The sequence below is a fragment of the Alternaria incomplexa genome (genome assembly GCF_024043165.1).
Source record: "Alternaria incomplexa strain BMP 0042 chromosome Unknown scaffold_3, whole genome shotgun sequence".
NCBI classification, from domain to species: domain Eukaryota; kingdom Fungi; phylum Ascomycota; class Dothideomycetes; order Pleosporales; family Pleosporaceae; genus Alternaria; species Alternaria incomplexa.
In genome coordinates, this window is record NW_026249852.1 from 2,116,107 (window position 1) to 2,132,133 (window position 16,027).

The 16,027-nt window shown below is 52.7% G+C and overlaps 5 protein-coding genes across 5 annotated transcripts; 1 reads left to right on the forward strand and 4 right to left on the reverse strand.

Moving 5' to 3' along the window:
* Positions 1 to 523: 523 nt before the first annotated feature.
* On the reverse strand, positions 524 to 2,355 carry J4E90_003084 (uncharacterized protein; the record flags this gene model as incomplete). The annotated part of the gene is made up of 2 exons (XM_051432657.1): positions 524 to 2,272; positions 2,326 to 2,355. 2 exons carry the CDS (start codon positions 2,353 to 2,355, stop codon positions 524 to 526), a joined length of 1,779 nt encoding a protein of 592 aa, XP_051294079.1.
* Positions 2,356 to 4,631: 2,276 nt separating this feature from the next.
* Positions 4,632 to 6,124, reverse strand: J4E90_003085 (uncharacterized protein; the record flags this gene model as incomplete). Its single annotated transcript, XM_051432658.1, has 2 exons — positions 4,632 to 5,718; positions 5,772 to 6,124. The coding sequence occupies 2 exons, from the start codon at positions 6,122 to 6,124 to the stop codon at positions 4,632 to 4,634; spliced, it is 1,440 nt and encodes a 479-aa protein (XP_051294080.1).
* A 1,555-nt stretch (positions 6,125 to 7,679) lies between these two features.
* Positions 7,680 to 9,219, reverse strand: J4E90_003086 (uncharacterized protein; the record flags this gene model as incomplete). The annotated part of the gene is made up of 2 exons (XM_051432659.1): positions 7,680 to 9,140; positions 9,193 to 9,219. 2 exons carry the CDS (start codon positions 9,217 to 9,219, stop codon positions 7,680 to 7,682), a joined length of 1,488 nt encoding a protein of 495 aa, XP_051294081.1.
* A 321-nt stretch (positions 9,220 to 9,540) lies between these two features.
* J4E90_003087 (uncharacterized protein) lies at positions 9,541 to 12,744 on the reverse strand (the record flags this gene model as incomplete). Its single annotated transcript, XM_051432660.1, has 3 exons — positions 9,541 to 11,040; positions 11,088 to 12,069; positions 12,116 to 12,744. The coding sequence occupies 3 exons, from the start codon at positions 12,742 to 12,744 to the stop codon at positions 9,541 to 9,543; spliced, it is 3,111 nt and encodes a 1,036-aa protein (XP_051294082.1).
* A 1,134-nt stretch (positions 12,745 to 13,878) lies between these two features.
* On the forward strand, positions 13,879 to 15,598 carry J4E90_003088 (uncharacterized protein; the record flags this gene model as incomplete). The annotated part of the gene is made up of 3 exons (XM_051432661.1): positions 13,879 to 13,993; positions 14,047 to 14,964; positions 15,015 to 15,598. 3 exons carry the CDS (start codon positions 13,879 to 13,881, stop codon positions 15,596 to 15,598), a joined length of 1,617 nt encoding a protein of 538 aa, XP_051294083.1.
* Positions 15,599 to 16,027: the final 429 nt, after the last annotated feature.

Genomic DNA, 16,027 nt, shown 5'->3' on the forward strand with positions numbered 1-16,027 from the left:
GTGCGAAGTTCAGGGACAGGTACGCGGGTGGCAGCAATGACGTAGACGCGAGAGGTCTAGCCACATTGGCTTCACGTTTGCACGTGAAAAAGCAAACCTGAAACCATGTGCTTGGGAATGCTTGCAGATCGTGCGATATACACGGATGCATCACAGGAATTTAAGCTTTCTGTCTACTTTGTCACAATTCGAGATAAGCAGAAGTATCGGACGAAGAAAGATTAACAGATCTTGCCTACCAATTGTGGTAGTCAGACGAGCTCAGCCTTCAATCTTTAGGTACATAGAATGGAATAATAATTAGTGTTAAGCCGATGCAGCGCACGTCCTAGCTAGGTATCATACAACAAACCTCGATCAACCCCCCCTCAATCTCAGCCTTCCAATGCCTCCAAACCATCTCTCCAAGCCATCTCTTCAATCATATCCAATAACACACTCCCTCCCTCAAAAGTATCAACAAAGAAAAGGATCTCCTCATAGGCCTCCATACAAGGAAGAGGCGATACAATGCCAATCATATCTACCGCCTGAAACTCGAACTTAGGCCGGCAAATGCGTCAGGAGAATGCCGTCCACTCATTAATCCAGAAAAGTCCACGCTCTCGTTGCTGACATGTCTCAGGCCGGGGGTTTGTGCGGCGGATAGTGCTTGTCCTTGTGGTGCGCCGGTCATGTTACCGAACGGGTTTGCACGTCCAGGTACTTGCGTAGCAGGCGTTGGAGCTTGTACAGCTGTTGGTTGAGCTTGTTGCTGCGGCGCTTGATGAGGAGCCTGCTGAGGCTGATTGTATAGCGAAAGAATCGAGGCGTTCTTGTCGAAGGGATTGGAGCTTTGCTGTTGGTATAGTGCCTGTTGGTTCTGGAAGCTCTGCTGCTGGTTCTGATAATTCTGTTGTGGATCCTGGTTTTGGAAGCCTGATTGTTGGGTCTGCCACGGGTTCGCCGATTGGGGAGTTGAGACGTGGTTATACTGCGGCTGTTGCTGCTGCTGCTGCTGCTGCTGTTGTTGTTGCATTTGCTGCGACCAAGGGTTCGGCATCTGCTGCTGCGGCGGAGCAGACATCGGCTGAGACATCTGTTGCTGTTGCTGTTGCATCGTTGGCTGCCCAAACGGATTCGAACTTGCCAGATTGGTCGGTGTAAACATTTGGCTTTTCGACGATCTCAAAAACGGATTTCCTGGGCTCGAGGGATTGGACATGGACTGATACTGTGGCTGTTGTGGTGCGAAGAAGGCGCTGTATTGTTCGGGTATTTGCGGCATCGGTGGCGGAGTAAACGACTGGTTGTACGGGTTCGTTTGGGCGAAAGACGAGGGTGTTGAGTCAGCGTAGCCTCCAGTTCGGTTCGGGAATAAGGGTTGTTGAGGTTGCTGTTGCGATATCTGCATGCCTTGAAACGTCTGTTCGAGGCTTTGCTGCTGTTGATCCCATGGGTTTTGTTGATAGCCGAAGTTTTGCTGCTGCTGCTGTTGCTGGGGCACCTGTTGCTGGACGTATCCTTGAGAGGCCTGTTGCTGAGCATATCCCTGGGGCGCTTGTTGTAGAAATGGATTGTAGGACGTTTGTTGAGTCTGAAGAGGAGCGAGTTGGGGTTGCTGTTGAGGAGCCTGCGCGGGAGCGTCTAACGCATCGAACGGGTTCGTAGAAGACGCGGTAGGGGGTGCGGTGCTGATTGTGTCGAACGAAATGCCATTGGACGCAGGCTGCGAGGCCGGTGTCGGTGTGCTTCCTCTCGATCTGCCAGGATCCTGCTCTCCAAGTCGAATCAAAGCCTCCACTGCCCGGTCCAGATTCCCATTCAGCCCCTTCAACACCGTGGCGTTGCGCTTATCGTCTGGGAAGCCCATATCCCGGAGAGTTGTAAGTTTCGAGTCCAAGCCATCGCCAGAAGTGTGTATGTTAGAGCCGAACACCCTAGAAGGCTTGTTGATGCGTGGCGGCGACTGGTCGTGTTGGCTGAACCCTCCCAGACCTGGTGACAGCGGAGGAGTGAGATCGCGTGTCGTGGAGGCCTTTCGCAATCCAAATCCAAAGCGGCCGGTGGGCTTCGGCGGTAATGGCGGTGGCCGGTCCTCAGAGCTCGTGCTGCCTGTGTTCTGTCGCGTGCCCGGTCGCGAAGCATCCAAGTAGATTCTCTGCTCGTATTTTGCCCGTATGTATCTCTCCATGGCACTGTCTACTTCGTCGATATCGATGGGTATGGAGGGCTTGACGTTGCGCGGATTATACGTCTTGTTCGACTCGAGATTGCCAATGCGCTTCATGTTCTACACAGGTGTCAGCAATCCGACATGAACCGCGGAGGACTAATAAGTCTTACGTCTACTTGCGCATTGTCCCACTTGTCCATACTCAAGGACTTGACCTTGGAGATGTGCGTTCCCAGCTTCCGATGTAGGGCCGCGCATCGCATGCACAGGAAGATGCCCAGCTACAGCAGACGTCAGTTTGGGCTCACGGTCGAGGGATGATCGGCTCGTAGAGGGGTACGGTTTCGCTTCGTGGTATGGGTAGACTTACACTCCAGCTTGCCCATCCTGTATGACCTGGTTAGCATCTGAGAGCCCAACGAGATGCGCCTGCCCTACGTACCTGGATTCCGCGCGCCACAGTCGGCGCATGTCCCGTTTCCAGGGACCGTCTTGATGAGATCCTGCAGCGCACGCTCATTACGCGCCTGCTGGCGTTTGTTCAGAGCCGACGCCATGTCGTCCAGTCTGGAAGGAGGAAGCGGTTCGGGCGGAGGTTGAAGATCGGGGAGCGGCAGAACGTGCACGAGAGCAGTACGCGCGGGGAAAGGGGGCAGGACGGACGGCAAGAGGGCGCGTAGCTAAGATTACCAGAGAATGAACAAGTCCATCGCAAAGCAAAACATGAGCACAGAAAGGGGAGCTCGTAGGGCCCTTAGTTGACACGCGCGATGACGAGTAATGCATCCGTTCCACTTCACACATGGCATCCGCACAAGCTCCAGAACCCTGCGTTTTTGGTCTATATACGGCATCATGCCCCTGTCTGAGCTTGCTGCCCTCCGCCCAAAAGTACATCATCGACCTCCCAACCCGATGGGCGTGGAACAGCTTACGACAGCGCATGAACGACGTGCAGGCTTGGTGGCGCGACTCGTAGACGCTGCCGATCTGGTTTTGGTAAGGCCGAGGCCGTCTTCGTTGCCGCAGATACGATCCAAGGCTGACAGACATTGCCGTCGTCAGCTCTCTGGTACTCTAGAGAAGGAATCTTCCCAGCTAGTCAAGCACACGCAAAGAGCACGTTCGAAACTCTCAACACTATTCAAGAGAATGTATGGTCACGCAGGTGGCTTCAAGCAACATAGAAATCGTAGCAAAAAGCCTAAAAGTGCCAGGTATTGTTCTAGTGACGCAAATATGACAACTATAGAGATGAAGAGCTCAGTATAGCCGTTGATTAATCGTCCATTGTGATTTTGTGAATATGGAAGGAAAGCTGAGGCCGAGCTGCGACGAGCTTTTCAGGCGCGCGGGCAGCGCCAAGCCATGCTGACAAAGACGGGGGTCCGAGCGGGCTGATTCTTCACACGTAAAACCAAGCTCTGGCTCGTTCTTCTGCTCATCAACAACCTCGCGATGCACAGCTTGCGGCACGTGCTCGACACCGAATGATTCAATGTTTGTCGTTCTGGGAGTCGTCGCTGCTGTGCGCGTTGTATGCTACTACCCCACTCTTGCCTGCTCCCTGGCTCGTCTTCATGGCCAGGAAGCAACTTTTCTCTCTGTGGGAGATTAATATTGGTTTTTAGCAGAGCCGTGTCTTCTCCACCCTACCCATATTCTTCTGTGGATGTGTAGGACTATAATTGGACATACATACTTCGTCAGTTCATACTCTGTGCTGGTCGTTGTGACGATCTGAGCTTTGATGTGCAGTGGACGCTGTGCCTGAACGATCTTCCGAGATGATCAGGCACATGGCAGCTCCCGTTGATCGGGCTTCGAGCTTGAGCACGCATTCGGCTGGTATGGTCTTGCCCTCGTCTACGTTTCGTGGTCGACCGCATCTCGTGGAATCAGCCATCGATGAGCACAATCTCAGGGCAACACCACAACGTGTCATCATGACACGTTGAATACTGGACCAAGCTGGCCAGCTGAGACGCCTGCACTCATGCATTTGGAGGCTTCTATCTCCAAGTCCAAGCAATAATGTACATATCCATTTCTGCGCTTCCTCCTTCGACATCCACACCAATACTGCGCCTCATAGATGCGCCTTTGATACCTCATCCCCTCGGAACCGTTTTGGCCAGATACCCTGCTTACCAGGCGACAGTATACCATTAGGATCGACGGCGTCTTTGATCGTCTCGACGAACCTTCGATACGCATGATCGTTGAAATCATACAGCGAAGCGACACGATCTGGGTAAGAAGTTAGCGACTGACAGGCAATCTCGAGGCAGAAGATATAACACATACCCATGGTGTTGACGTGGCTGCGATACTTGCTGTATCCCCTCTTCTTACCCGCCTCGAACAGGCCATCAAAGATGTTCTGCACCGCTTTCCGATGCATCGCGTTCGTCTTGTCAAACGTGAACATGTTGACGAAAATGACTAGATAAGGTATCGACGTCAGTATATGTCATCATCCACCGCTTAAGAGTCCGATCTTACCATGACGCTCATGCATAAAGAAGTCACAGAACAGATCAAAGTTATCTTTCTCGCAGATCTTCTTCGCCGTCCTGACCCAGTCCAGAATCTCTTTGCCCTTGGAAGGTATAATAGGGCTGTAGTCGTAATGCGCACCAATGCCACCCCCAGACTTTGGCAGGCGGAACTTCACCATAGGAAGCGACCAAAGCGTGGGTATACCAACGAAGAAACCCCCATCCATCTCAGGAACAGACGTAGGATCCAACGTCTCTCCATCCTTTGCAGAAAAGATCTTACCAACCAACCTTCCCTTCGGCGCTTTCTCCCCAATAATCTTCCTCAGCTCGTCGAAATGCGCTTGAATCACATCCCTCGCGCCATACAGGCCGAACTTGGCATTCCAATACCCTAGATCGAACTGCTTCTGCAACTCCTTGATCCTCCAATCCGGTATCGAAGTGTCGTGTGGCCAAAAGTCTTCTCTCGGACCCATCATGCCCAGCCACTCGGTTACGTTGGAAACATAGACGGTGTTGGGAAGCAGACCATCTCGTCGCAACGGCCCGAAGATATCGACAATCGTTTCCACGTCTTCGAAATCCGGCATGTCGAACGAGCAGGACATGAAGGCTTGGGGTGCGGGTGTGAGCCAGATACCTAGTTTAGTCACGATACCGAGGTTGGACTGCAGGAACAGGCCTTCGATACTAGGTCCGAACGAGAACTTGGAGAGGTGCGCGGATGGGGAGTTGGACATGGCGAACTGGCCTGTTCGGACGAGGTCGCCGTTCGCCAACATGGCTTCCACGCCGGCGATGTGTTGGTGGTGCGTCCCTGTGGGTGTGAAGCCTGTGCCGCGATCGATTGTGTTTCCGATGACTGAGCCCCAGCCGAGAGAGGGCACCGAAGGCCAGACGTTGAGCTTGTTCTTAACGCAGTAGTCGTAGAGATCGGTGAATGTGACGCCTGGTTCGACGACGGCGTACGCGTATTCGGAGTTTACTTCTATGATCTTGTCCATGCGGTGGAGATCGAGGGCTACGCAGCCGGTTACGCGAGGGGCGGGTCCGCCGTATCTGGTTGATGGTTAGATGGCTTGTAGCTGGTTTGTACGTGGGAATGTACTGACCCGAGATTCTTTCCTCGTGAGAACGTCCATACTGGAATGCCGAACTCGTTCGAAATCTTCAACACGTCTCGTAACTCTTCGATGTTCTTTGGTCTCACGGCTGCACTGGGCATCTTGCGAGTTCCTTCCGCTTCATGCAGCTCGTACGGATCGATGTACTCCGTCAGTGCATCACCTGTATACACCTGCGCATCACCAACAACACCCTGGTATCTCGCAATTGCCTTGTCAAATGCATCTCGGTCAACACCAGGCGGCAGCACCGACTTCAATGGAACAGTGATAGAGTCTTTAAAGAGGTTGAAATGCGTGGACTGGTATTCCGGGTCGATGTACATTGGTGAAGGCGTCATTGTGAAAGATGTTTGACAAGTGTTGCGAGGAGATGATCTAGATCTCCACGATACTCTGTCATTAATGTATCCTGCAGGAACGGGCTCTCCCGGCTAGGTGAAGACATGGGTGCCGATGCGCTAGTTGACATGTGTGAAGGTGTCGTTCCCCACATTGCGGAGAACCTTTGGAAGACCCCACATCTACCCTTCCCCAACGTTTTCGGGCCTTATCGTGCCGTCACTCCTCTGGACGAGAGTCTGGCGTTTCCAGAACGAGCGCATCTAAGATGTCTACGATGCAAACAGGACAAGAGGTGCCGGAGAAAGTTTTTAGCGTGATCCGTGTTTTGCGCTTCCAGAGCGCCTGCTGCATGTACGTTTTGGCCGCGTGATCAGCAGTCTTCGCAACTTGACAGCTTTCACTCCAAGATAAATGAGAGATGTGGTTTCTGGCATGAATTATGAAGCAACTTGTTGCAAGCTGGAAGAGGGAAAGGCCGGCTGCATATACTGACAGGCTTGTCATCTGCCGCCTGTATGCATGATCAGTCCGACCCGCCTAGGATACTTCCAGTCGCCGTTTGAAGTTCTGCGTGATAACACACGCCTTTCAATCATCTTCTGCCGGAATGCCTCCTCGAAGATGCCTGTGATCGATGACTTTGGACGAACAGCAGTTATACCGTCCATCGTCGCATTAAAACATGCCACCAAGACACACCGTGTAAACACACGTTCCGAACCTCACCACCTCAATCCCGTCTTTCTCTCCCAAGTCGTTACGATAGGTGTAGCTTTCAGCTCCGGAAAATTCTCCCTGTGCGAGAAGGCCAAGCGACGCATGACGCGTTCAAGTAGAGCACGTCGCGTCATCTCTGGGTGTTTGACTTTATCGCAAAGACTGTCAATCTGCAAGCAGTCGATGTTGGCAGCTCCTACAGATGCCTGTTCGTCTATCAGTTTTGTTCAGTGTACTAAAGCAGGTAGGAGGTTGTACCTCGGAGATACCGCGTCGCTGGAGAGTTCGTAAGATGACGTTCCACATCTCAGATCCACTCAGCGCGGATACAACGGGCCAGGAGCCGAAGAGAAGGTTGAGGACAGCTGGCACCGACTAGGTGAATGTGTTAGTCTCTAAAAAAAAGGCCAGGTTGTAGGTGAACCTACTGGAACGATGTGGGCGAAGACGAAAGGCATGGCCTTCAATTCAGGGAAAGCGCTCGGCTCCGCGATGACCCATGGAACAAGAGCCGCTTCAATATCCTTCTTGATTCTCATGAAGCTATAATGAGATCCGGGTTTCGGGAAGGCATTGGCGATAGTGTTTTGGAGCTCAGACGTTGTACGAGTCTTGTTCGCGCCACCTAAGCCACTCACGACTATGCGCTGCAGCGTTTCAGCTTTAGTCAGTACGATTGTAGGGAAGAGACTTACATCTGCGGAGATGCGATGTCTTAGGTTGCTAATGATTGTTTGCGTGATGCGGACAGACTCACTCATGCATTCAGTTGCATTCAGACTGTCCGATCCCCAGAGCAGACTGAGTACTGGCATACCGAAAGCCTATCATAGGTCAGCGCAATGATGTTTTGCTAGCACCGAGATCACTCACACTGTCGAAAGTACCATTGCTCTGAGGTTCCGATTGAGTATGCCCGTCTGCTGCTTCTACGCTGGACAGTGGCCGGCCAGTGTCTCGTGCTTCCGTGCATGCTCGGAGATAGGCAGCTGTTGCTTCATCTGTTGGATCGGCCAACTTTTCACTTGATCCCGCTGCTGACTCTTCTTTGACGACTGTCTTCTCAACAGCGATCGCGGCATTAGTTGCACGTCCCTTCGATTGGTCCGAACTACTTGATGATATTTTCGTGCTCTTCCCAGTCTTCTTGCGAAATTCGACCGGCGCTGGAGTGGCACGAGTGATCTGCCGGTCAACACTTGAACTCGCAACATCTTGTCGTACTAGCATTTCGCGATCGCCGTTGTAAAGCTTCTGTAAGCTCTCAACCCACTTCTCGAACTCATCCTGCGGCATACCATCAAGCAATGCCTGCATCTCACATCGTGTCTCTTTCCGCGATGCTTGCGATCCAAGCTTCCGTCTCGTAATAGGTAGCGCATGATAAGCAAACAAGTCGCTCGTGCGTGGAAACGCTTCAGCCACGTCTTCATCTGCAAGCTCTGTCGCTTCGACGTTCCACTTCCATTTGGAGGAGATCTTCTTGTCTTTAGACTTCAGAATCGTGTGTTTGTTCGAGGCCGCGGATAGATCGGCATTCATTTCAACGTCTTCCGTAATGTCATCCGGGGTGGTCGAGCGCACGCATTGTGCCTTCTTGTCGCGTTTCTTGTGTTTCTTCGCTTTCGCGATTGGCGCAGGCTCCTCATCAAAGACATCGTCGGTGCTCAAATCTCCGTCGCTGTTGTCTTCCTTGCGTGTCGCCTTACCGCTGGCTAGCCATTCCGTGGAGTGTTCTGGGGCTCTTGCTTTCGATTGAAGCAAGTTAGCAGTGACGTGACCTAAAATATCTTCTCCAATTCCATCCCCACGAGCTCTTGCGCTCGCGATTAACACGGTCTGTAGTACCCAATCGACTTCAGCAGCCGAATGAAGATGTTTAGCGACCATTGGAACCATGCGCTGTATCATCTCAGTGCGAAAGATCTCCAACATCTTGCGTATGTTGGCCTCCGGAGCCTTCTCTTCACGCATGTGTTGTTGCAGAACTTGCGGCCCTAGTTGATCCAGAATGTTGTCCGGGAAGCATATACGAACTAGTCCTTTTACCGCATTCTTGAAGACTTGACTGCCAAGATCTGTTGCAGACGAGATAACTTGGACACGAAAGATCCAGTCATCTCCGGTGGGTAGAGAGAACGCTCTGTCTGGCTTCGGCGCTGGGTATCCGTCTTTGATCGATCCAGCGCGGGAGGATTGAGCTTCACGTTCAGCGTATGGAGAGCGGCCCGGCGTGCTGGCTGCAGATACACGCGCGCGTTTCGAAGCTGTGTCGCGGACCGGGGATCGCGACTTCTGCCAGTTGTTAGTCCAGATGCAAGTGAGGTACAGCAGCGTTTTTACTTACTCGTCGCTTCTTGGTTTCGCTCGCCATATTGTTGAATTTGAGAGGATTGAGAGTCAAATGGCACGTACGATTCGAGGTGGAGGACAGATGGCGGGGTGGGGTGAAGATTCGGCAGTCGCGACAGGTGAAGTGAGAGCAGGAGCAGAGACCACGTGGGAAAGCACTCAAGTCGCGAAAACAACGCGTCGTATCTCCATCATCATGCAATTCGAAAGTAGCCTCATACATCTTGGGAACAAAGATCAACGGGTAACACTTGGCAAGTATAACAATTCTCATGGATGGGATTGTTGATCTATCTCTCACTCTTACCAACCTTCGAAGTGTGCCTCAAATGAGGACATCAATTCACGGTGCCTGCAGCACAACCTCAAACTCAAAAGGCACGCACAGCAAACTATACTCATCCAGCGTCCTTGGCCCACAACTCCCACTCCCCAACCCATGATGTTCCGCATCCAACCTCAGCACAACCTCCTCCCTCTTCTTCCTCCTCAACTCATGCGGATGGTCCGCAGCCGCAACATCCTTCATCCTATAATGGCTAACCTGGAAGTCAAACAACTTCCTCTGCCCACCCTTCTTATCCGCGAACTGAGCGAGCAATCCTGCGCCGCTATCATTCGTAACGCTAACATAACGGGTATCTGTGCGGTTCGCCGATTCTTGGGGTACTTCGTAGTCGATCCAGAGGGCGTCGATGCTGGAGGCTGTGTATTTGCCTACGGGCTGGGAGAGCTTGCTGTCGCGGTAGGTCTCGCCGAAGCCGCGGCCGAACCATTCGACGTGTTGGAATTGCGCGGGGAGCTCCATGACGAGGCCGATGCGGGGGAGCGTGCGGGGTAGGTTCTCGCCCTTGGGTGTGACGGTGACGTGGACGGATAGGGTGCCGTTGGCGCTGAATGTGTATGTGAGAACGCAGTCGATGGACCATGAGAGGACTGGAGGCGCGACGCGTTGGTGCACAGTGATCTTGAAAGTCTCAGAGCCCGACTGAGACCACTCGACTCTGCGGGTCAATGGCTTTGCGTGGTGTAGTTGCTTGTCCTTCCAGTCCCAGCCGTCTTGCGGGATGTCGTTGTCGGTAGGTGCACGGAAGATGTCCATTTCAGGTGCTTTGGAGATGAGCTCAGTCGAGCCTTGCTTCCAGGAGGTGAGACTGCCGTGGAGCGTGTTGAACTCCCAGGTGGCTTGATCCGTCGTAATCTTGAGGGTGTTGCGGGATGGTGTCTCAACAGTGACTTGCTTGCCTGATGATTGAGGCTTCTTCAAGGACGACATCGGAGTCACAGGTACCTGTGCTGTTGCGATCTCGAATCCTGCCTTTAGGTATGGTGTAGCCTCCTTCAACTGGAACGAGATACTAACCAAGACCTCCTCCTCGCGAGCTTCGATCGTTGGAAGTTGCACCTCGAAGGTTTGGCCAGGCAAGATACCAGAAGGAATTTGCAGATCTCCAGTAACCCCATCAGAGGATGAAGAGGAGACTGATGTGTATTTGCAGACCAAGTGATCGAGCGTGATGAAATCGTACCGGTTGATGAACGTCGCCTTTGAACCATTCACTTCTAGAAGCTGTACAGGCTCGATAGCCTTCTTGTACTCGATTAAGCCAGCGTTGGGCGAATGATCAGAGTTGACAAGACCGTCCATGACGAAGGTGGAGTCGTGAACCTCTTCGCCGAAATCACCACCATAGGCGTAGAATTCTTCGCCGGTCTGCTTGTCCTTGGTGAGAAGACCGTGGTTCGCCCATTCCCAAGCGAAACCTCCCTGTAAAGTTGGGTACTTGTAGAAGGCATCGATGTACTCTTTGATATTACCGGGGCCGTTGCCCATGGCGTGGATCTGATATGTTTAGTCTTGGTGCCACAGTCGAGCATGGTAGATCTTACGTATTCACAAAGCACCAGTGGCTTCTTCTTTTCCTTGTCTTGACCAAATTTGATGATCTCGTCAAGCGGAGGATACATCCTGGAGTACATATCCATGGTGTCTGCGTAAATGTCCGCTTCGTAGTGAATAGGCCGGCTGTCGTCGTACTTCTTGATGTGCTCGTACATGGCCACGAAGTTTCGACCCATGAAACCCTCGTTGCCAAGAGACCAGATGATGATCGATGGATGCATCTGGTCTCTCTTGACGAGTGCTTCTGCACGGTCCACATACGCCTTCGTCCAATCTGAGTTGTCGGTCGTCCATTCCGCGGCCTTGTCCCTAGTTATAAGCTGACGCTCACGGAACGGCAAGTTGCGCTCCTCCTTCGAAAGCGCGGCATCGGCGATACTCTCAAAGCCGTGGCATTCCACGTCTGCTTCATCGATGACCCAAAAACCCATCTCGTCTGCGAGGTCGTACAGTCGTGGGTCGTTGAGCTGATGAGATGTGCGGATGGCGTTGATGTTGTGACGCTTCATGAGAAGGAGATCCTCTTTCATAAACTCATAAGGCACAGCACGACCAAGAGTGGGATGATGTTCATGGCGGTTGACGCCGCGGAAAACGACTCTCTTACCATTGACTTTGATCAAGCCATCTTTCATCTCGACTTGTCTAAAGCCAATGCGTTGGGCAATAACTTGATCGCCGGAAGAGACGACAAGATGGTAGAGGTTTGGCGACTCAGCAGTCCACTTGAGCGGGTCCTTCACCTGGATACTGAGTTCAGTCACACCATCACCCTTGATATCCGCCTCGGATGAGGCGACTTCTTGCTTCTTTGCGTCCAGCAGCTTTACTGCAACCTTGCCAGATCCAGTCGCACTGATCTTGACTTTGAGTTCGGCATCAGTGTAGGATGAATCCAGAAGCGTCTGGGCAAAGACGTTCTCGATTCGGGAAGCCTTGGGGAAGCCAACCAGGAAGACGTCACGGAATCTGTAGTAATGAGTATGAGTTCATCTCGACGACAGACCATACTCACATGCCACTCAGCCACCACTGGTCTTGGTCTTCGATGTACGTTCCGTCACAATGCTGGTACACCCTAACAGCCAGGGTGTTCTCAGCATTGAGATCGACGAACGAGGTAATATCAAACTCATCAGGGTTTCTGCTACCCTGAGAATAGCCAACCTCTTTACCATTCACCCAGACGTGGAAAGCGGCGTCGACACCTTCAAAGCGGAGTCGAAGCTGACCGTCCTGGAGATCTTTCGGGACCTTGAACTTACGAACGTAGGATCCAGTCTCGTTCTCGGTAAAAGGCACGTTGGGAGGATCAACCGGAATGTGATAGATTACGTTGGTATATTGCGGGCCTTTGCCGAAGCCCTGCAGCTGCCACATGCCTGGCACGGCAATGTCGCTCCATGATGATGTGTCGAATGTGGTCGATTCAAATCCTTCCGGAGCCTCAAAAGGCGAGTATGAATGCTGGAACTTCCACGTGCCGGAGAGGCTGTGGGTTGTAGACTTGTTCACATCGGAACTAAGCGCATCAGCCCCCGATGCGTAGTTGTGAAAGTATGCGCGCGCAGGCAGCGTGTTCTTGTGGAGGACATCGAGGTTGTTCCAGTCTGGAACGCTCGCTGGGTGTTGACCTGAGGACATGATGGATGAATTGAAAGTTGATGGTACTTCCACGAACCACTGCTCTACGTCCTCTATCTTTGATACAGTTGTCGACACCCCACAGTAAGGCGGCTGTACTGCGGTCGCCCGCGCGACTTGGACTGATCAGGGAAGCCGTCCGCCCACATGTCGTAGACGCCAAGGGGACCATCCGTCTGCTTCTCAGGTGACAGGACTAAGGAACGTGTCGGCAATAAACGGCGCATGTTGCATGTTGGAGCTGGGAAGGGCTCGCATCGGGGGGTTGATGGGGCGACGTCCGGGCGCAAGCGCGAGCGGGCCCCGGGTTCTTCGCTTGATCACTCCGACTCCGTTGAAGGGAACCTTGGAAAACTTTAGACAGGAGCCTTGCAGCTTGTAATAATCTCAGAACGCGATTCTGTAACACGTTGAGACGATGCAGGTTTATTAGCTATCTTACCATTGTATCCTGCAGAGGTCGGTGTCCAATCTTCCCTTTGACTGGGGTGATCAACGGGGCGGCTGCCCAACTCGGCTGGCTTTACTCCAGGAATCCATCCCCGCACTCCGCTGCCCAGCCCAGCTACACCACATTTACCCTCGCCTGGTTCTTCGCGATTCAATGCCAAACCGACCGGCTCAATTCTTGATTCATCTCCTTCGTAAAGACTTCGCGCGTGGCGCTCCAGAGCTGGTACAATTTGGGAGGTCCGTCCGCTAACCGGCCTGCTTCTGGACCTGGGCCCGCCCCTGCAGAAGGCCCTATTACTTGGCCTTGGTACCATCGTGGTATAGCGAGCTTGGAAGTTGAAAATTTCCCAGTAATCCCGCTAATATTCCGCCCCTAATGCGGTGCTATTGCCGTACAACAAGCATACTTGGCCAACCGGGTGGCGCCTGAGCGCAACAGTTTGCATGCAGAGCAGAAACCATGCATCGGGTCAGGAAGGTAGAGCAGATGCCTCGGTGCCATGGGGTAAGATTACCTGCAGGCGCTACTTGTTTTGCGGAGAAGCCTGTATACTATAAAGAGACCCAGTATTCCGGAAAGCTTGCGCATCGTTGCAAATCGGCCATCAAGTGGAGAGCTTTCCCGTTCTTCTGCTCCACACCTCCAGATCTTCTCCAGTCCTTGCCAGCGACACATTCAAGATGGCGGAGAAGAGCGAAGACATGGGCGCCGTGACGCACCAGCTGAGTGCAGTTGACGATGACATGAACAAGCATGCAAACGTCAAGGAGGCCAATGTCGCTTCGGTAGCTCTCAGTAAGTCAAAGTTACATCTGAGATAACGGGAAGAATGCGCTGACAGCATACAGCCGCTGCTATCGAGGCAGAGAAGCCAAAGCTATGGTCTCGTGGCATGATCCAGCTGTACATGATCATGGGCGTTGGGTACCTCGTCTCTACGCTTAACGGCTTCGACAGCTCCCTCATGGGATCCATCAACGCGATGAAAGCCTACCAGAAAACATTCGGGCTGACTGGCGAGGGATCCAGCACTGGCATCATCTTCATCATCTACAACCTTGGTCAAATCGCCGCCTTCCCATTCTGTGGATTCCTTGCTGATGGCTACGGTCGTCGTATCTGCATCGCCGTCGGCTGCGCGCTCGTCCTCGTCGGAACCGCCGTTCAAGCCACAGCCCACGAGATGGGACATTTCATTGCCGGTCGCTTCATCCTCGGATTTGGCGCATCCATCGCGTCTGCTGCTGGCCCTGCCTACACCGTCGAACTCGCGCATCCTGCCTACCGTGGAACCATGGCTGGTATGTACAACAACTTCTGGTGGGTCGGCAACATTCTGGCTGGATGGACCACGTACGGCACCAATCTCCACATGGGCAACTCTTCGTGGGCTTGGAGAATCCCAACTATCGTTCAGTGCATTCTGCCTACTATCGTCATGGGCTTGATCATGTTCTTCCCAGAAACGCCGCGTTGGCTACTAGCCCATGACCGCAGGGAGGAGGCCATCGCCATCATGGCCAAGTACCACGGAAACGGCAACCCCAACTCTCCCATCGTCCAGCTCCAGCTACACGAGATCACCGAGGACTTTGCTGTCACTCGCAACGACAACCCGTGGTGGGACTTCCGTGAGCTAGGCAACACCAAGGCTGCACGCTACCGTCTGGCCATGGTCATCGCCATGGCTTTCTTCGGTCAATGGAGTGGTAACAACGTCGTCAGCTACTTCATGCCAGCCATGGTCAAAAACGCTGGAATCACTGGTAAGTTCTGAATATACAGATACGTCCGAGACAATCACTAACTTGTCAAGATCCCAACAAGCAACTTCTCATCAACGCCATCAACCCAATCTTCAGCATGTTAGCCGCCATCTACGGCGCCACCCTCCTCGACCGACTCGGTCGCCGAAAGATGCTCATGGGCGGTCTCTGGGGCGGCCTCTTCGCCTACGTCCTCCTCACAGCCTTCACCGCGACCGCGACCCCCGACAACAACCTCGCCTACGGCACCATCGTCTCCATCTACCTCTTCGGCATCTTCTTCGCCTGGGGCTGGACCCCCCTTCAAACTCTCTACGCCGTCGAGTGTCTCGAAAACCGTACTCGCGCCAAGGGCTCCGGTCTCAACTTCCTCTTCCTCAACGTCGCCATGGTCGTCAACACCTACGGTATCTCCGTCGGCATCGAGAAGATTGGCTGGAAGTTGTATCTCGTGTACATTGTGTGGATTTGCATTGAGATTGCGCTTATCTTCTTCTTCTTTGTTGAGACGGCTGGCAAGACGCTTGAGGAGCTCAAGGAGATCTTTGAGGCGCCTAACCCGAGGAATGCTAGTTTGAAGAGGGCGAAGGTGGAGATTGATGAGTCGGGGCATATTCATAATGTGCATGAGTAGGGGCAGTGTAGGTGCTGGGTTGCGTTATGATAGAACGAAGTTTGACTTGAATGTAATGATATTTGACGACCTGGGTCTCCTTGTAAGAATCCAATCGTTTGAACAATATCCATCTTTCAATCTGATGAAAACCGCGTGATTTTGCTTATCTCTTGATAATTGCCACCAGTATAGATGCTCGTGGCAAAGGTAAGAGTAAAGGTACTTTCTACTTACGTAGCAAGCTCTACAAGACGCTTTCTAAATGTTTACGAAGATCTGAAACAGTCATGTCGTATACAACAGCATCAATGCCCTTTATCAAGAACGTCTTCTCTCAGTTTGTATCAATCTCCCGCCACATTACTCCACCGTTTCATCTCCTCAGCCCATGCATTACCACCAATCAACCCCACTCCCCACACCTTCCTATTTGGTCTTCACACTGCC